Source organism: Vigna umbellata, chromosome 1 (assembly GCF_029865625.1).
Source record: "Vigna umbellata cultivar VRB3 chromosome 1, Vumbellata_1.0, whole genome shotgun sequence".
In the NCBI taxonomy this organism is placed as follows: domain Eukaryota; kingdom Viridiplantae; phylum Streptophyta; class Magnoliopsida; order Fabales; family Fabaceae; genus Vigna; species Vigna umbellata.
The window spans coordinates 97,755,051-97,776,421 of NC_142165.1; the positions used below are offsets into that span (position 1 = coordinate 97,755,051).

At 31.2% G+C, this 21,371-nt stretch overlaps 2 protein-coding genes across 2 annotated transcripts; one reads left to right on the top strand and one right to left on the bottom strand.

Annotated features, from left to right (window-relative positions):
• The first annotated feature begins 6,621 nt into the window (after positions 1–6,621).
• On the top strand, positions 6,622–11,707 carry LOC124826639 (S-adenosyl-L-methionine-dependent methyltransferases superfamily protein). The gene is made up of 7 exons (XM_047299521.2): positions 6,622–6,852; positions 6,931–7,123; positions 7,208–7,317; positions 8,189–8,267; positions 8,359–8,426; positions 9,373–9,439; positions 11,346–11,707. Exons 1-7 carry the CDS (start codon positions 6,664–6,666, stop codon positions 11,456–11,458), a joined length of 819 nt encoding a protein of 272 aa, XP_047155477.2. The 5' UTR covers positions 6,622–6,663; the 3' UTR covers positions 11,459–11,707.
• Positions 11,708–15,412: 3,705 nt separating this feature from the next.
• Positions 15,413–17,037, bottom strand: LOC124826640 (protein JINGUBANG-like). Its single transcript, XM_047299522.2, has one exon. The coding sequence runs from the start codon at positions 16,760–16,762 to the stop codon at positions 15,593–15,595; it is 1,170 nt and encodes a 389-aa protein (XP_047155478.1). The 5' UTR covers positions 16,763–17,037; the 3' UTR covers positions 15,413–15,592.
• Positions 17,038–21,371: the final 4,334 nt, after the last annotated feature.

Here is a 21,371-nt window from a genome sequence, read left to right on the forward strand (position 1 = left end):
TGGATCCTGGCAGCAAAAGCTAGACCCTTCTCACGACTCAATGTATATATAAGTTGCCGAAGCTAGCTAGGAGCGAAAGTAGGGTTTTGTGAGCTAAGCAGCAGCATGTTTGAATGTTCCTTGACTGTGTTGTGTATGGTGGTTGTGATGGTGAAGGTGGTGATGATCAGGAGCAAAAGGTTGGTGGATGATGATGATAATGATGTTTCTGATAAAGGAAAGGGTGGAAGACTTGAGGGGTAATGATGATGGTTATGGAGGGTCAGAGAGAGGGAGAAGGAGGGTGAGGGCATGATGATTGCTGTTGGGTGAAGGCGTTGAAAGGTTGAAGAAAAATCCAAGGTAGTTCGTGCCATCCCTCTGAGAAAGAGAAAGAGAAAGAGAAAGAGACTACTTGATACCTCTCTATTCTCTCTCCTTTTTGTATTGTGGCAACTAAGAAAGAAAAACAATTATCACAGAAAACCGTAGTGCCAACTTTTTTATGCCCTCCAGCTCTTGTTCGCCAGGAAAAGGAAACATGACCCCATTTCATCTTTTTATTTATTTATTTCCTATATATATATATATATATAAACAGTTTTGTAATTATATATATATATATATATATATATAAATCACATTAATTATAATTATCTGTTAATATTATGATTGGTTATTTTCCATAGAAGAGTTATCTTCTACCACTGTTGTTGCATTACTATAGCCTAATTGAAAAATGTATTGGGACACAGAATGATTGGGTGGTTGTAATAGTATTATTATTATTATTCCGATGGATGTGGCTGTGTTGACTGGTAGCTGAATTAGTGAGACGAGGGTTTAAGATTGTTTAGATGGAGGGCAATTATTAAATTGAAAAGCAGTAAAAGGCTGTTTGTGACTGTATATGAAGTGGATGAATATATTGAAATGGTTGTGAGATGAGCTTTATAGGGTTTAGTTAAAGATGAAATTTGGCAGATCAGAGAGACATATATACCAGCCATGGGAATAAAGAATGACAAAGTCATGAAAAGAATGAGGGTGACAGAGTTTGAGAGAATATAAGTGTAAAAAAATGTTAAGAGGAGGAAGACAGATACTAAGTACAATATAGAAATAGAATATGTAGCGTTCTGAATGTAATGGTTGTCCTGCTGCAAAAGCCAAGTTATGGGGACAAAAATGTTAGTTACTGTGCATATAAAATGCTCCCGGCATTCTGAAGCTTGGAAGCAATAATTCATTGTTTACAGAGATAGAGAAAAAGATTCCCAGATAAGCATATTTTGAATGTTTGTCCAGTACTATATACCTGGTCTCATGATACTTCTTGATTCTCGCACCATTCCACAGTCTGATATATAGGTGTGTAAAACATCTTTTACATAATTCTTTTTGTTTTTATATTGCCCTTTCCTTTCTTGCTTTTTCAAATTTTCTTTGCCGCACGTCCCTTGCTTCTCTATCAAATTCCTCCTATTTTTTTTTTTTTACCTCAAAACCTATCCTATCTAATTTCCTTTTTTGGGTCCTCTTTCTCATGTCTTCTTGCTCCACTTCTAGAATCTTATTGATTAATTTTTTTAATTATTTTTCTACCCCATTCTGAATTATGAATTGGCTTGACCCATCATCATCTCAGAGACCCTTGTGCTTGTATGAACTCTAATGTGTTTGTTTGTTTGTATGCTGTTTTGAGCATATGTAGAGGAGAAAAGTAATTTTGGAAAATAACCTATCTAAACCTTGGCTTATGACTTTATGTTTGACTCAGATAAAGTCGCGCATTAGCCAGCCTTTTCTTCCACTTTCCCCTCTCATGAATGGAGGAAAATGTGGCAAACCAAATTAGTTTGGTGGAAAAGTAAAACTCAAGAATAAAAGTGGAATTCTTTTCAGAGATTCAAATCTTTTTGTCACAAAACATAGTCTAAGCCTAAAGATATAAAGTGCACAGTGTGCCATGTTCCCTTTGTCCTTAATTTCTTATGCAGTGGTTAATTAGTTGGACCGCCACTGCAGAACCAACCACCCAATGTTTTTTTACTCCTCTGTGAAGACTCTATAATTTTATGGATATTAGGATAACAGAAAACTCCTTTCTATGTTTCTCATTTTTCAAGATGTAAGACTTTGTGTGGTTATAACATTTCTACTAAGGGTCATCAAAATGTAAAGTAAGTGCAGAAATCAAAATATTCTTTTAATTGGAAAGAAAAGTAATGGAGTTAGAGTATATTTATGTTTAGATTTTGGCTGGAGATATTGATACATTTTAAATTATATATATATATATATATATATATATATATATATATATATATATATATATATATAATTACTCTGTCAACACCATATTAGTTAAAAAAAATTGTACATATAGCCCCCAATACATCAATATGAATTTGATTCTTGTATGTTTGACTATTCAATACTGCATATTTTGATTTTCTCGTTCTGTTATCTGATACACTTTTTAAAACATTTCAAACAAGGAATCATGGAAGAACTTGAAAAAAGCATCAAAGCATAATAGGAGTGACTTAACTGAGCGTAAGAGGAGTAGCCTATATATTCTTCTCTGACACATTCGGCTTATTTTATACCGAAATATATGTTAAATTGAGACCAAATTTGTAAAGTAAATAGGTTCCACCACATACATGGATATTCAAAAGTTTCAAAACTCACAGTATAAATTTACTTTTAATTATTTTGACTATGAAGACTATTTATAACTATATATGTATATTATATTAAAAATAAATGAAAAGATTGATAAGGATAACTATCCCAAAAACTTTTTAGGTAGATCTATCATTGCTCCTTCTCACATGTTTAAATATCATTGCATAAATATGTATACATCTAAACTTCTTCCTTGTGTGAATTCAATCACTTTTCATTGACAGTAATCTCCTAAATATAAATAGACATTATAATACAAATACAAAATGTATTTATTTGGTTAATTTTTTTTATTTCAAATCTCCAAGCACGTGACAACATACTTTACTAATGATCTAAATCATACTGATCCTAAATATCTTTTCAAAATGACTTGATAAAAATCTAAAACTTGTGATACACCATGCCATTTGGAAGATATAGGTTTCAAAAACATTCTAAAATCTAGGTTTCAATATTTGTGATACTTAAAAATAAAGATCAAAACTAACTAAAATATATTAGCATAAAACAATGAAGAAATTGCAGAGAAAAATAACTGATATCAAGAATGACCACTAAAGAAATAAAAAATGCTAAAGAAGGCGGAATATATATATATATATATATATATATATTATAGGCTGCAAAGTTGAAGAATGAGATACGAATTGTTTTAAAAAAATAAATTAAATATAAAACATGGTTAAATTTGTGTTTTTAAGAAATTTTATTAAAAAACATTGTAAGTACTGAAAAATTATATTAAAACAACCATAAATGATGATATTTAAAAAAATATTTTATAAAATAAAAACATCACAATTTAAGAATTTAAAAAATCAAATACATATAAAAAGAAAAAAAAATAATACAAATATGTTTATATTGATTTGTATTAATACGAACTTTTAATTAATTTCTCAAGTTTCACTAACACAGGCTCAATTTAAGGTCATTCTTAACTTAGAATAATGGTATTACTTTAATTAGCTTTTACCAATATGAGTATATTTTATAAAACTTCTTCAAATTTTTTATGTCACACAAGCTATAGGTCTATAAGAAAATATTTAATTATTGATGGAAAAATTGTCTATAGTTTATTATTAACAGCAAAAAAATTTTACAATCATAAATTTGTCGATAAATATTTATTAATAACTATTCATTAATAATAATTGAGAAAATATTATCATTAAATTTTGTTGATAAATATTACAATTAAGTTTTCTTCCTCGTTTTTCTACTTTTATTCTTCATTTTTTTTTTCTTTCTCTACCTTTCCTCTTCAACTATCTCGACTTAAGTGTCTTCACTTTCTCTTCATATTCCTTCTCTTTGTTCTCCTTATCTCGCTATTCTTTTTTTTTTTCTCTTCTTCTTATAAGCAAATTTCATAAGATTTCGTTGAAAAAACTCATTTTATTAACAAATTTATAATAAAAAAATTTGATAGTAATACAAATTCTTATTTATCAACCGCTTTTATTGTCTGATTCATTATAAAAAAAATATTATATTTTATTATTTTTTTACTCTATGCTTGAATTCTTAAAGCTTGGTTTCTTTTGCTTGTTTTTGACATTAATTAACTGCTATAGTTTTTTAGTAGCTTGAGTAACAATTTATTTTGTATTTATGTGTGATGTATTTATTTGATACGAATCATAATTTTGTGTTTGTTTAATTTATTTCAATTTTATTATAAATAGTAAACCCATATATGATATAACAAAAGTTTGAATATTTAAAATAAGATTATTACGATGTGTATATTAAATTTTAATAAACCCGATTAAGCATACTGAATACCTTTGATTGAAGGCTTTGTAATTCACTCTCAGCCTGCGCTCTTTGGCTAGACAAGCCAGTGTTGTTTGTTATATCATGTGTTTACAGCTTGAGTGTCAGATAACATTTCAAGAAATACTTAATTGCCATCCCAAAGTACTTAATTGTTTTACATGAAACTTTAAAAAGAGATATTTATTATAGGTCATCTACTCGTTCCTTTTCCGACAGTGCATTCTACTTTTTTTCCTTAAGCAACGCTTACTTCTCCCTTTTTCAACACTTGTCCTTTCATTTAAGTGAAAAGAAAAAAGAAAAAACAGATCGACCAAAGTTATAGACTGTTCATAGTTCATAATTGTTTTTTCTTTTAATATAGCTGAATTTATCTTAATTAAGATGAAAACTAATAATTATTTGCACTAATCAAACTTAACCTCAATAACCCACTTCAATATTTACTTAAAACCTGATGTAAGTTTTTACTTTAAGTGGGTGAGATAAGTTCTTACTTTAAGGGAATGGCACTTTATCAAATCTGTGCTAATTAAACCTTTTTTTTTTCTGACTTTGTTAACCACCCATCCACTGTCTCCTTTTTGTTAGAGAAAAGAATTGAACATCCACTTTGGGTACTTGAACTCTCCTACTTGCTAGACTGAGTTGCTTTCTTTTTCATTTTTCTTAAATATTAAACTTTTTCAAGTAAAATTCCAATATTTTTATCCAAGTTCCTCCACTTAATTATTTTATTCAACATGTTTTTATCCTTAAAGATAATTTAATCTTGTGTTATTGTCATATTTTGTATTTTTATAATAGTTTTTTTAACTTTGAGAATTATTAGTGTGGAGATTAATTTAGTCTTCATCGTTTAGTAAGGTGAGATGTTTCTTTATTTAATTATTTAAGTAATTTGAAAATACATAAAAAATGAATATATTTTTCTAGTGTAGTGTTATGTAGTCCTACAATAAGTAGACAATTATAAGTTAAACCCTTAAGAGAGTAGAAGTCGGACGATATTGACCCGAGAAAAATAGAAGTCTTAAAAAAATAAAGTTTTGTTAAGATTTGGGTATGTTTTCTTTTAAGAGTTGATAAGTATAAAAAAGTATTGTGTAACTCACTTTGTAAAAGTCATTTAATGGATTAGGTGGTCTTGTGTGTACATTTTTGTTAGAACATATTCCTGATGAGAGAGTTTAAAAGAAAACCTTAGTTTTCATATATTATTTTTGTTTAGAGAAAAAAAGGTTTTTTTACTCCTATTAATTTGGTGCATAAATTAAATAGAAGCGTGTAAAAAGCATAAACATGCATGAGTAATATAAATTGAAATTATAACTCAATAGTTTAAAATAGGTTGACAAATTTGAAAATCAATTATGATATTTAATAGGAGATATTTTTCAAATATGCTAAGATAGATTCTTGTATTATTTATTTTTCTCTTCTTTTTATTATATTGTTTTCGTTTCACTATTATAAGATTTAATATAAACCAATTCTTAACTTTTAAGATCCATCCTCGTAAAATTCTCCTGAATACGATATTAAGTTAATTATTTAGCCTTAAGTATTCTTATTCCGAGTTCTTAAGTGCCTCATATTTATACACACATATTTTTTTTTGAATTTATTTATCTCTACTATCTCTCATGTCCATAGTATCCCTTTCAATTTCTAAACGAGTCTTACAAAAAATATCATATATTATATGTTTAAGTAACACTTTATTTATTAAATTATGCTTTTTTATTTATAGAATAAATAAAATATAAAAATTAAAACATTTATTTACATTATTGTACAACTGTTTCAAAATCTATTTATAATTTATAGAATAAATAAAATATATTCTTTATTAGTGTATAACAGTTTAAAATATTTTTTATTTATAAATAAACTATATTTTTTTATAGGAAGAGGCTCGTGACATTGTACCATTGCATAATGCCCCAAGTCATAGCAATTGTTACACCCAACATTGCTACATGACAACGTTATAGGTCTGTTGAATTGAATGAGTCAGAATAATTTTACAGAAACACTTTACCAAAATAAACACGAAAGGGATGCAGTGAGGAAAACAGAGTCTGCAAATAGAATTTGTAGAAGTTTATTTAGGTTTGGGCTTTTAACTTCAATGTAAACCCAATACAGCTCAGCAACATAAATTGTAAAGTGCGGGAATGTAAAAGCGCGCGGGAGGAAATGTTGCTGGGAAGTAACTTACACTTTTCTCGGTGGACTTTCTTCAAACACCTTCCGACACGAAAATTCAAATTAACAACACTGTGTCAGCACAAATTCGTAGCCACTCTCCCCCACATCGCAACGCTAAACTCCCACCAGAAACATCAGATTCATCTCTACGTCGACACTCTTCTTCAATGGAACAAGGTATTCGATATCTCTCACTCGTATACAACACAACTCACACTCTCCCTGAACACTTGCACATCGCAATTGTAATTTCAGCGCATGAATCTCACTGCTGTTAGAGAGGTGAATGATGTGATGGAAAGGCACGTGGAGGACTCCCTCGCGATTTTGCCTCCGCTGAGCGATTGTTACCGCTCGCACTGCGGCTCTTCATGCGATAAGTTGAGTCTCGTCGACGTTGGAACTGGCGCTGGCCTTCCAGGAGTAGTTTTGGCCATAGCTCGCCCAGGTTTGTTCTTATGTGATGTATTCAATATCTGGATTGTGTCTTTGCTCAGTGGAGTTCGTCGTGATATGTGATTCAATGGAATAGAGTGGGATGTAACGCTGATGGAGTCTATGAACAAGAGATGCGTCTTCTTGGAGCACGTTGTCGGTGTTATCGGTTCCTCAAACGTTAAAATTGTAAGAGGAAGAGCAGAGGTAAAATTTACTCCCGTTCTTCTTATAACTAATTCTGTCTGAATATTTCTTATTTTTTGTTTGTCTATATGCTTCTTTTTATGCTATTTTTAATTGTTTTCCTTATAGTATTACATTTCTTTTTGCTAAGGGTCTGGGCAAAAGCCCCAGAACCACACTTATTTATTAATCGTATGATTAAGTACATCGTCATCTTCCATAAAGGAGTAATGTGCACAATGAGGAATAACATAAAAATACAACTTTCTCTAGTACGCAATAAAACATGTTTCTCAAAGAAGTCAGCGAAATGGTTAGCTTACCTTTGAATATGCACAAATAAAAAATTCTGAAAAGTATCCCTCAATTTTCCAATCTCATTCAATAGCTCAAAGAATCGACACTCCAAGTCTCAACCAGAATTCACCAATCTAATTATTTCAAGACAGTCAGACTTCACAATTAGATTCTGCAGACCCTTATTACGGGCTATTAACAAACCATGAAATTAGGCTCGAGAACTGAACAAAGAGAAAGCCCACGGGAAAATGCTTGAACAGAAGCACAATTATTGCAGCAGAAGGGACCACGGCACCATCACACAGGGGACATTATCAATATCGGTGCTACATTTATTTCTTGGTGTTAGAAAGGAAAAAAAATGAGAGAATAACCAAACACGATTTTCCATGGTTATATTATTAAAGCAATCACTAAGGATATTATTAACCTGAATTGACATGGATCACGTTTCTTAAAATGAAACACTTCCAATTCCCAAAGATCTTTACATTGCTATTATGTTTTGTTTTACTTTTTGTCATCTAACCTGTGATAATCTCAGTATACCTTCTACTGCCTGAAAATATGACTTGTTCTGTGCATAGGGCAGAATTTAGGGCAGAATCCTTGCTTCAGAGAGCAATTTGATATAGCAGTGGCCAGGGCAGTTGCAGAAATGAGAGTATTAGGTACATTGAGCACTTCCTAATTTAGTTCGTTGCATTGACACTTAGCGATCTGTAACTACTTTAGTGTTTGCTTTCTATTTTGCATTTCCAGCTGAATACTGTCTTCCTTTGGTTCGTGTTGGTGGGTTGTTTATAGCTGCCAAGGGTCATGATCCTGAGGTATATGTAACAGCTATTAAACAATTATTTTTCCAATTCATATATAATGCGTTTAATATGCCCTCGTCGATTGCTTTATTTAATATTACTTTCACTGGTATTGATAATGATTAATGTCCATAACCTTGAAGCTTACTCCTGCTCAGGAGATTACAATTGAATACTAATATTGAAGGAGAATTTACGGACCTTGTGCTGAAATATAGGAGGAGTTCACATGTCAAAGAAGTATTATATCCATGCATTCTCTAGTTTGAATTCATTTTTATGGTGTAAGGCTGATTTGATAATGCCCTTAGAAGATATATATACGTGTTAATAGTGTAGGAGTTACGGAAAAGTTTTTTATTATTAATATTTCGGAGAAAAATTTCAAATTCTTCTAGCCAGTTTGCCTGGTGCTGGAAAAGACTGTTGAAAAAAATAGAAAGTGGAGGCTATTTTCACCGTCTTAAATAATTTGATTTGACTATTGACTATTTAGTTTGTTTTTATTCCTCTTTCCCTAGATAAACTTCAACTCAATCATTCTTTGCAATGACTCTCACAAGTGACTTATGTGTCGTCTACACTTCGAAGTTAATATGAAAACTTTGTTACTGACTATGTAAATAAATTATATCTCAATTGTGCTTATATTATTTGAGTTTAAATGTTTCTGCCAGCACAAGGATTTTTACTGTCATTTAATAATGTCTCGGCAGTTGGCACATCATTTAACAAGTTAGACTTCCTGCATAGTGATTGTGCTGGTCAAGTTCTTTTAGTAATTTGTCAATGCATGATTGGCTGATAGTGTAAATATCTAATTGAATCTGTTATTTTTTATTTTTTCAAATGAGTAAATTTCAAATCAAGCTGAGTTATTTATGTGGCTTTTCTATTAATGTCCCTTGGACTTCTGAAGTTGTGAATCATCTATTTCCTACATAATGAATTTGGATAGGATGAAATTAAGAAAGCTGAAAGTGCCATCCAGAAGGTGGGTGCATCTCTATTGCAAGTTTGCTCAGGTACACGGCTTTAAACTCCGCTTTTGCGATATAAACTCTTGTATCGAGTTAAAAATTTCGAACATGATTATATTCTTGGAATATAGGTTTTGAAGAATTCATGTTCTGAAATGAATCGGAGAGATTGATAGTTTCCTAGTCCAACAGCGCTAAGCTGCTAACCAACACGTAAATATATTAGTTTTATAACAAGCTTAAAGGGGCAAACACTAATTTTATGGATTTGATACCCCTTCCGACTCCCTTTTCAGTTGAGTTTTTTATCTAATGATTCTAAAAAATGATAGGGAGCTTAAGGTCAATGTGGAGTGGCCATGGTTGCCGATGCTCCACTGACTTCTAGAGGAGAAAACTTCACGAGGACTTGGGGTAAATTGCCATTTTTCTTGGCAAGCGTACTTAAGCCTCGACAAGTTTTGTAGCATCGTTGCTGGGAAATTATAATGCCTATTTTAATTAACTTGTATCTTTTTAATGTAACAGTTTTGTATAAATGTTTGTAGACTGTAAACTTTAGAAATTCTTGTTATCATTTCGAACCGTGCAGTTCTACAATTTGTATGTGGAAAAAAACTCTGGCTGAAGATAGTTGGAGATTCTTCCTCGTTTTCATTTTGTACTATAGAATGATAGAAGATATAGAATGATAGAAGATAGTTGTTCTCGTACACGCACGATCCAAAGAAGCATCGTTCGCTTAAGAGAAAACTTATTCAACTTGGAAAAAAAAAGAGTAGAAGACAATATTCGTTTTTGAAACCATGTCAATTCTACATCCAAAGTTGGATAAGTTTTCTCTTAAGCGACGTGTGATCCTTCTTTGGATTCGGTGTGTCTTTGAGAATAACTATCTTCTATATAATGAAAACGAGAAGTCTTCGATTATAAATGTACATGTCAAAAAGGAAGTAGAGTCCCAGTAAGCTTCATGCTTTAAATAGTCTAAGTTGAGGCTTATATGGGTCAGGCCCACGTCAAGCTCCTCCTTCTCCTCCATGTTAAGCGACTTCTTACGCTCCTCCACATCAGGCTACTCCTTCTCCTCTTGATGACTGCAATGAAACTTAGCTTGACCCTGATTGTAATGAAACTTAGCTTGACCTTAATAAAATTCAACTCAGGGAGCCAGATTTGGGTCAGACATTGATGGCTACATAGACATTTTTGACCTGTTCCATTTGATTCCTCCATTTCTATTTGGAGACTAGTCGATGTGATACTTCCAACACACCCTTAAAATTAAGACATATACATCTCGAGCATGAGACTAGATCTAACAAATATCAAACTTTGTTAGGATAGACTCTAACCCATCCATGACTCTGTGAAGAAGTGAACTTTAAGTCTAATTGAACCCACAAAACCGACTTGTAAGGTGTTATATTGTAAATTGGCCTTATCACTATTGATGCAAGACTTCCACCACATCTCCGTCACATCAAGGTATATACATCTTGTACATGGGACAACACATTAATTAGTAGTCCGATAGCTACTTGATAGCAAGTGGAACATTAGACCTAACAAGCAAGAAATCTTGTTAAGATAGATTCTAACATATGACTCTGATATCATGTTAAAAGGTGGATTTTAAGCCTAATTCAATCCTCAAAACTGACTTGTAAAGTGAGGTTTATACTCTCTTATATATTGGGAATTAGTTTTATCATTAGTCGATATGGAACTTCTAATAATTAGAATGGACTATGAGGATCCATACACACTTTTCAACATTCCGAGAGTTGAGTGGAACCATGAGAATTTTAATGAATATTGTAAATAAAAAGTTTTAATAAATTAAAAAGTAACAATTTTTCTTTTGCAATCCATTTCTATGTATTTGTTTCGTACCTGGATTATGAGGTAGCTTGTAGAAGTAACATTGCATTGATGTTGTCATTTCCAGTGGAATCGCAAAGCCCATATGGTCAGCGAACAGCTGTCATATGTTCAAAGGATCGTCCTACTCCATTAAAATATCCCCGTGATCCAGGTACACCAGCTAAAGAGCCATTGTAGCTAAGTTAATGCTAATTATGTTGGCAGTGTTTTGTTATTTTTATTAGCCAATCCCATCACTCTTTGAACCATCGAGAATCATTTAAATTTGCTACCAAGAGGGGCTTGTAGTGTACAACAATGGTTAGAAGCTTAGTTTCTGGTGCTACGACGTCGTTTGGAATATGCTACAATACCTGCATTTACATCTTTTTTGCCTATGTATATAGATAACGACACGGAAATTGCAAGCTGTCTTTATCTTCTTCACCTCGCCTGTCATGTATTCATTACTCATTTGCTCCATGATTGGAATCTGGAAGCAAATGGTTTGTGCACATTCGTTTTCCAAACATTTATACTACTAAACACCATAATTATTAAGATGATTTCTATCTGACACGTATAGATGTCTACGTCTGCAACGAACACATTCAGTTTAGAAATGAAATAATGATACTTTGACAATATTTTTTTGACAATATTTTAATATTGTCTGTGTTATTTTGTAATTTGTTCAAAATTACTCTACAATCAATGATAATAATCATAAACACCAACATGAATCAATCATAGAATAATATGTAAATGATGTTAAAATGTTGTCAAAAAAATATTAAAGTATCATTATCCTTGAGTGTTTTAGTTTGTAGCATTCCTACTTCCAAAATTTTGTCTGATGTTAAACACGACGCAAGAGATTCAGAAAACGATACGCTGGAAATCCAGGCATTGGAAAAATGACTGCTACCGTGTTACCTAATACCTTAGCCCCTTCTGGTTTAAATACGAAAAAAACCTTAAAAGAATCTAATAAACAAATAATCAATAAGATTCTAGATTGAGAATCCTGTTCTTGTCACGCTGATATTTAGTTGCACTAGAAAGTAATAATTTTTAAAGCCTTTCACATTTGTTTTATTTTTCAAATTTGAATAATGGTGTAATTCAGTCCCTTTCCTAAGCGTTGTTGAATTGATGGTGGAATTTAATAAATAAAGAGATATCATTTTAATCGTAAAGTAATTTGTTATTTACGAATGAAAATAAGGAATAAGTTATTTTAAATGTATAGAGAAGTCACAAAATTAAAAGTTCTGTGGGATAAATTTCTCACAGAATGAAACTACGAAATATGAAGAGAATATTAATATTTCAATTCTGTTCCTTTTTTAATTTAAAGTAACAATATGTATCATTATATTATTAAATCAATTGCAAAAGAGGTGTTTTAGTTTTAAATATTTCAAAGTAGCAAGTTTTCTATAATAGAAGAGATAAGGTAGATTAATATTATTTTTCTTTTGTCAATTTGGAAATCTAATTGTGTACTGATATGTCATCAATGAAAAAATATAGTAATGCTTATATTCTTCTTTAGAATGGACACTTCTAATAATAAAGAAATGATTATTGCTAGACTGTGGGCCATTATTGATACGGGAAACAAGAGAAGAAAACATCTTACTAGAGAAGAAATTTTTAATTCTTGGAGAGTAAAACTATGAAAAATGTATAGGATATAGTTTTGATCGTGTAAGCACATAATTTTTATATATGCAAAAAAATCTAAAAACGTCTAAATTAGTGTATTAACATTCAAAATAACTTATATATAGCTAATAACATGAAATCAAGTGTTATTTGCATTAATAAAATTATTTTAAACTATAAATGAATTGAAAATTTTTAATTATGAAATGGTAATGACATGTTATTGATATTAAAATTGTTGAGTTTATATTTTGATCTATTAACTTAATTTTGTTTAAGAAAAGATTATGTAAAATATTATTGATAGAAATTTTGTGATTACAAAATTAATATTTACAAAAGTGCAAGAAGATTTAGAAATATAAATAAATTTTATTTAAAATTTTAAAATTGAAATTATTTTGTATCTAAATCATGTGCAATAATAAAATATATTATGTTGTTTTAGTTTTGTTTGTTGATTTAATATCACTTTTATTTTTGTAACAATTATTCAATGTTTTTGTCAATTTATTTTATTTAATGTGGTTTTTATATTTCTTAAAAAATTCAATATGATTCATTTTGTTATAAAAAAGGGTAATGATTTGACAGACACATGGTACATTATTTAACATAGTACTTAGTTTTAGAAGAACATGTGTCATTTTCCATCTTTTATGTAGTTTATTATTTGCCCTTTTTCCTCTACAAATCATAAACATCCAGCCAAAAAGTTTTTCATTATGGGGACTTTCTCTTTTGCCTTTGCAGCTTCGCCTTCAGAGCTTTCCATTATTGGAATATTCAATAAGATGATAAATAAATAAGACTAAGAAAATGTGAACCACAGCAGAAATTATTGAATATGTTGTTTTGGTCCAATAGAAAACATATTTAACATAACTTAATTGAGTCTTTTAACATAAATTCTATAATCAATGTTAAATAGGATGCAGTCGAAGCATGAACTTTCACTATAGATTCAACATCCAATGCTAAAAGATACTTTCAATATCAATTATAACTATAATTTTCCTTTCAACATGAGTACTTATTATACAAAACCAACTTCTCTATCTAGCAACAAATCCCAAAAGAGAACATTTTCCTGATGTGGATATCCTCCAACAGTGTCACTTGTCCTTTAACACACCAATCTTTCACTGGTTTGAGTTTCAACCTTCTTTCCATGGAGGACTCAACGTCTTACGTTTAAAAATGATAGTCAAAGAAAACTCTAAACATCCTCCAATGGTTTGGATAAATTTTGGACTGCGTTAATCTTTGATAAGTTCAAGGCAATTCCTTGGACAAATATGATGTGACCAAAATTTTAAAAATAGGTAAATACTGAATTCTAAATTCATCCTAAAAAAACATTTAAAAAATATGTTGGCAAAAGAGAAGACCACGAAGATCAATATTTTGATAATGATAAAAGTAAGTTTAAGAATTTAAATATTAGTTTTAAACTTTCGAAGTGTTTTATATTTATATGTATAACTTAGTTTAGAAAAATATAAACACAACATCTTAATAATCGACTGATACTCGATTATCACGTAAAGAAAATAATTCTTAAAAAAATTTCTATGATAATCAATTATCACCTTCTTGTAATCTATTATGACATTGAGATAAAAATTTTCAAAAAGTTACCGTGATAATTGATTAAATGTGATAAAACAAAAAGTTTCATTAAATGTGATATTGAGTGATTGAGTGTCCTTGTTGTTGTTATTAGAAAATCAATCCTTTGTGTGTTTCAAATAACGTGTTTTAATTACTTTTGTGATATGGGAAAGTGTTGTTTATTCTGATTTCTTCAAGAGAATTGTTATCTAGACTTAACATATATTTTATGTGATTATAAGTTGTGATTAGTGATGAGTTAATCTTTCTTTAAAGAAATTAATTTCTTTATCTCAATTAGTATAAAATTAATTATGCAAACTTTTTTCCTGTATATTTTATTTTTCTTATAAAGTCAATTTTATTAATTTTATTGAGTCTAATATTATTTCTTGTAGTGAAACGTGCTTAATAAATATTTTAGAATCTAACTGATTGGTTTGATATATTTTGTATCATTACTCATTTGCATATTATTATATTTTGATCATAATTCTTGGTAACCGACATTTCTTGTACTAGTTAAGTCCATTTGCACTATGAATATGTTTTATACACGTAACATTATAAATTCGAAAATAATGCTATATGGGGGTATATAACTAACTTTAGTGTTATATTCTCGTTCATATATATATATATATATAGAGAGAGAGAGTTGATGTTTAAGATAATTTAAATATTTTTTTTATTAACAATGTTGTTTGACATTAAATTCATTCTTACTACAGCCTGTCGCACATGTTTTGGAAAACTTGGATCCCAAATATCTTAAAGCATACTATTTTATAGAAACAATTTGAATCCATTCACAGGTTGCATATTTCCTAAGGAAATGCATTATCTTACTTTCACTAAATATCTCCATGAACAAAACTAAAGATTAATGACATTACAGTGTGTACAGCAACATGCACATATAACACAGTTTCTTTGTTTTGTTTATATCTCCGTAACATTAATTACATTGCTATTATGTCATCTTACACTTTCTGTCTAATAGTTACAAGTAAAAAATTAGCACATAAGATGGGAAAAGGGGGGAAATTAGGTGGAAAGAAGAGGAAGAAAAAGCTGCCAAACTTTGATATCACAGTTCAAACTGCCACTATAGAGAAGAAGAGATACTTGGGAAGGCTGATCGGTGTGATAAAGGGTTGCAGTTAGGGTCTTAACAGGACTCATATGTCCTTCCAAAACAGCTAAGCAGGAATACTCCTTCTCAATCCCTCTCCAAATACGCACCGTTTTATCCTCAGAACCGCTACACACCAAATCCCAAACCACACACAAGCAGAGAATGGACTTGGTGTGCCCCCTCAGAGCACCAACCACCACCGACTTTCCATTCTCTCCCTTCTCCCAAACCAGTATGGACCTATCACATGCACCAGAGTACAACACGCATCCATCACTGCTAAGAGCCAAAGCGTTAATTCCTGACCTGTGTTTCTCCAACGTCTCCACCACACAGTGTTTCTTCTCCCCTTCCCTTTTTCTCCAAACCCTTATTTTCTTGTCGGCGGATCCAGTGTACACCTGTCCCTCCTCAGAAACTATCACAGCGTTTATGGCGTCCTCGTGCGCGTTGCGCACCGACTCCAAGCACGCGAAGTCTTTCGTCCGCCAAATCTTCAACGTTCGGTCCCAAGAAACGGAGTACAACAACTTTCCGTCGTGGGACAAGGCCAGGGAGGACACGGTGTCCACGTGGTGAACCCAGGTGCACTTCTTGTGCCGCCGAATCTGAACGTGATTCTTCGGGATCAAGATTTTGGTGACGCGGTCGCGGAGCGTGGGGAGAGTGGCAACATGTGTGAACTTCTGTTGGTCGTGGTCGTGGGTGGTGATTCTCCAGACGCGGATTTTGTGGTCTTGGTGCGCGCTGAAGAGCTTGTTGGAGTGGACCACTATGGATTTCACGGCACCCGTTCCCGCGGTTAGGAGGTTGGTGTTTTGTAGGTTTTCGGAGAGGAAAAGGGTGTGGTTCCAGGATCTGATTTCTCTGTCGGAGGAGCCTGCGTAGAGGAACTTGCCGGCGAGGGTGAGGGAGGAGGCGTAGGAGGAGGTGTGGGGTTTGAGAGTGGCGAGGCACGTGTGAGAGGTGGTGGAAGCGTTGAAGAAGTGTGAGTGTGAGTTGAGGGAAGGAACTGAAGCGAGACTTGCTTGCGAAGAGAGACTATTATTGGTGTCGTTGAAGGATGCCGTGCGTTCCATGGTGAGAAAAAGCGATCTGGTTTAAAGGAAAGAGGGTTTTTGACTTTATATAAATGCTGAACATAAATTATTTGGTACTTATACAGCTTCCAACATCATATACCTCAGTGGGACATGCATGGAGCTACATATACACATATACATGCTTACATAGCCCAGTTACTCCTTAGATTTCTGTTCAAATATCTATCTATAATTACCTACTTCTTATGTTTTGCTTTCTGTAATGGCAATCATAATTAATATACCAAATTTTTTTCCTCCATTTCAAGAACTGTAAGAGTAAGACTTTCTGTCTGTTTCTGTCAATTTTTCCTTTTTAATCGACACCGTTCAGTTGAAGAAATGGAAACCAAGGCAATGATTTCCACCGATAACGTGATCATGAAGAGAAATTGTATCCGATGGTCATCATTTACTTTTTAGATTTTGTGATTAGGGTTACAATACAAGTACAATGATTTACATTTGGATTATGTGCACGTGTTTCATGACCGGAGATAACCCAAAACCAGAATATCTAATTGGATTTTCTGTATAAATGCGTATAACAGATACCCTACCCACACTTGACGAAATTGTTCCAGTTTAATCAGTTGGTTTAAGCCGTAATTTCAAATTCAAGTTGAGATTTTTTTTTTAAATATAGAAATAAACACTGGGCGAGATATGAAGTTATTAACGGGCTTCATATTGTTAAGGCATAGCTTTCGTCATTAAAAGTTGGGGTCAACCTCGATAGACTTTTTGTTCATCCATAATAAAGGAATCACCCGTCTGAATAAAAAATTCGTACAAGATATTACAAACTTTGATAATAAAAAAATAAAAAATACGTTAGAATTTGCTACAATTTTATAACAACCTTATAAGTTAATAAAAAAAATTCAATTACCTTAACCTTGTTGCTAAGCTTTGTAAAAGTTCTCCAACACAAGGTCGTGCTGCATGAGGTTGTGTTGTTTTCCAAGTATGTGATTTCTAAATCAGATCCACCGGTAGTTGGCAACAAAGAGCATAAAATAATCGGTGAAGATGGATGTGTCAATGGCTATGTGGGTTGATAACAATTGCACCAGCATGAATCATGGTGGTTGTTACTATCATCTTTTCTGGCGGCTCTGCAAATGATGCAGTTTCAACAGCATCGATTAGTCTACACGAAGGAAAGATACGTATAACAGGGACATTAAATAAAACTGTCGGTCATATAGACAGAGACTGTTGAATATGTCTTAGAATTATAGCTTGGCCAACAACCATGGAGACCCAGATAAACATAAACAATAGAAAAAGCTATGAAAGTAGGCATTTAGAAGACGATGCCAACGAAGAAACAGATGGAGTAAGTTAGAAATAAAGCAGACTGATCGCGGAAAAGATGGGGCAGCATAGACATCTGGTGTGTGATGGCTGGACCAATAGTGTGCTTGTCCCTGTGTCTCTTCCAGTATTACGCAACTTATTTTACTCAAGGTTCAGGTCCCCAACATAATGTTTAAATGCCCACCAATATAATCTTTCATAAATATTTTTCTCTGTTTAATTAGGTTCACGCTGATGACAATTATGGAAATTAACTATTTTTATAAGTGAAGTTTGTACCCTATAAATTTGATATTATTTTTAGTCAACAGGAGACTTCAACCTCTTTCACATAAACATGTAGTACTGTTAATGTAAAACTATCTATTTTAGCTTCATTTGGAGATTTTAAGTTTAAAGTATAAACGCACAGTTTAGTTAAATATTTATAAGACAAAATTAGTGTCCTTAAAGATTCTATTTTATTCTGATAAGATTTTTCTTCTTCAGAGAAATAATATATACATTGCTAATTAGAAACCTAACTCGGCAGGTCAACTCAACCCATTTGGCTTTAACTAACTAGCCCTTGGTCCCATATGTATCCATGCATGCCCTTCTTGTCTACTTGTCTTCATCTATGTCTCACTCAATCCTTGTCAATTCTCTTATATATATATATATATATATATATATATATATATATATATATATATATATATAGAGAGAGAGAGAGAGAGAGAGAGAGAGAGAGAGAGACACGCACGTTTCTCGGCTCTTACCATACGGTAATAACAGTAAGCATCTTTCTTTACGGTAGTGATGCAGATCAACAAAAATGAAAATACACTCATGATTTTTATCTTTTTTTGTACAGTATGATCATCGTCTTTTTAGTCACAGTATATCCGAGTCAACCTTAAAACTTGATGGTTACGGAAATAAATCGATTAGTGATAAGTTAGAAATTAACTTTAATGATAACTAATTTACAAATGTAAAGTGTGATTTTTAATACAGATTTAAAGTAAGAAAATAGGAGATTTGTATTTATTAGTATTATTAATGAAAGTTGAACTGATGTCGATAACTAATTAACTTGGACTTGAAAATATCTTTTAGACCCTTCACGTGACTTTATAGAGTTAATCTCCATCTTACATTCCAAAACAGTTTTTTCTTTTTAAGTAATACTCAAGCTGCCTTTGATGGGAATGATGGACCCTATTAAGCAGTGGGAATTGTTTTTATGAACCCATCATTGAATTTTGTTGCCCCATAGGGTTTGCAGTTTACGGTGAGTTTCTTCATAAGTCATAAGCAGTGGAACAGTACTCATTTTCTTGGAGTTTCCGTTTTCCACGCCCTTTGCTCCCATTGGAACAGATCTTACATTGATTTGGGTCCTTCGTTTGATAGATGCAACGCCTTCATTAATTTTCTCTGTCCCACCATTTATAACTGAAGCTCCACTTTTCTTCTCACACCTTCAATATTTCTTCAAACTTCTACAAAACTCTTAGAATTTCATCACTCGTTTATCCTTAAGAAAAATATTTATATAAAAAATATCTCTCTTCTTCCATTTTTAAACACATGGGAAATTCAAATGAGGATATATATGAACTCGATTGATTTGTCCCGATTAGAGCACTGCATAATGAATTTGAGAGGAGATGGCAAGAGAGATGTGTCGGTGTGTTATATTTGATTTTATTCTTCATGTGGTAGACAATGATCACATGTGTGTGAACACGAAAATTAAATTACAAATATAAAATAGTTTAATTTTTTATTTAGTATATATAAGATAAAGTATTTTTGTAGTAAAAATATCTACTTATAAATTCATATAGTTGTTAAGGTAAAAGGTAACAAAAAAAATTAAAATGGACATTGAAAAATACTTTGAAAACTTTTATTGAAAATAAATTTTATTCTATTTTAAATATATTTAATAATAATTTAAGTATATCTTTCATGCCCTTAATTAACTTATGTGAATTCACATGCATTGAATTAGGTGAATTGACATGTATTGAATTAGATTGATTAGCTTTTATTCAAATAACTAGCGTGTTTTTATTCACCCACCTATATAATTGTCGGATAAAAATCATGTATGCGTGGTCAAATTTTTTTTTGTAATATCGGCTAATATATTATGTAAACTCAAAGATAGTTTTCAATTTGAATGTGATGATTTATTTCACCATGCACTAACTTGTTTTTCTTCTAAGAAAATAATTACAGCATTGATAACTAATTAAATTTCATTTCTTTATCAAATTTTAATAGAAAAATTTACATATTTATTATTTATTATCAAAACTTATTCAAGTAAAAAATAAATATTAAAAGCTTAGAAATTTGTCTGGTTATGTGTGCGCTGATAAAAATATTGAACGGTAAAAAACTAAAAAGAAATCACAAATTAAACATTAAAAAATATTTTTATAAAATTTGTTAGAGTAAATAAATAAATATTCAAGAATATTTCTTATAATAAAAATTAAACACATTATTTAAGAAAACCTATGACTTTATTTTATATTATTTTTTTCTTAATTTGTCACTGATGCATATATTATTGTTAATTTTAAAATATTTTAAAAAGTATTTATGGAAAAAGTCTCATTTAGTTAATGAAAATAAGTAGTGATACTTCTTTACTTTACATATTTATGTATAAATTTTTTAAAGAAAACGAAAAAAAAAGAGAAAATATCATCAATAACATGATAGGAAATATAAAGATATTTTTAACAAAAAAATAATATTTTAAAGTCGATAATAATTTAAAAATAATGAGATTCAATTATTTTAATATTAAAAATATTTAATACAAATAGTTTTTTTATAATCAAGTTTTATTATTTTAAAACAACTTTTATATGATCCACTATTTTAAAATTACAAAACTTATTTATAAGAGTTCTCTTTTCTATTCATCTATTTGAAGATCTGAGATCATTTGAGTGATTCTCGTGATGAGTTCTTCAAGTTAGACCGATCAATTTTTTCGTTTGTGTAAGTTAGTTTTTTGCCTCTTTTCTCCTGATCCAATATGTTTTATATTTGCATGTAGTTCTTCTTTTGGTTGCATGTGTCATTTAAGTCACTAATATAAGTCTCTACTTATCAGTTATCATAAAATTATGTTTTGATTGTTCTTGTGATGTTTCTATATATGGATAGAACATCATGTGGGTTAGAGGCATTTTGGTGTTTTTAGAGTTGTTCGAGTTGGGTCATAGGTGAGGGAAGCTAATTCTCGCATTTTATATGTTATGTTGTTATTGAA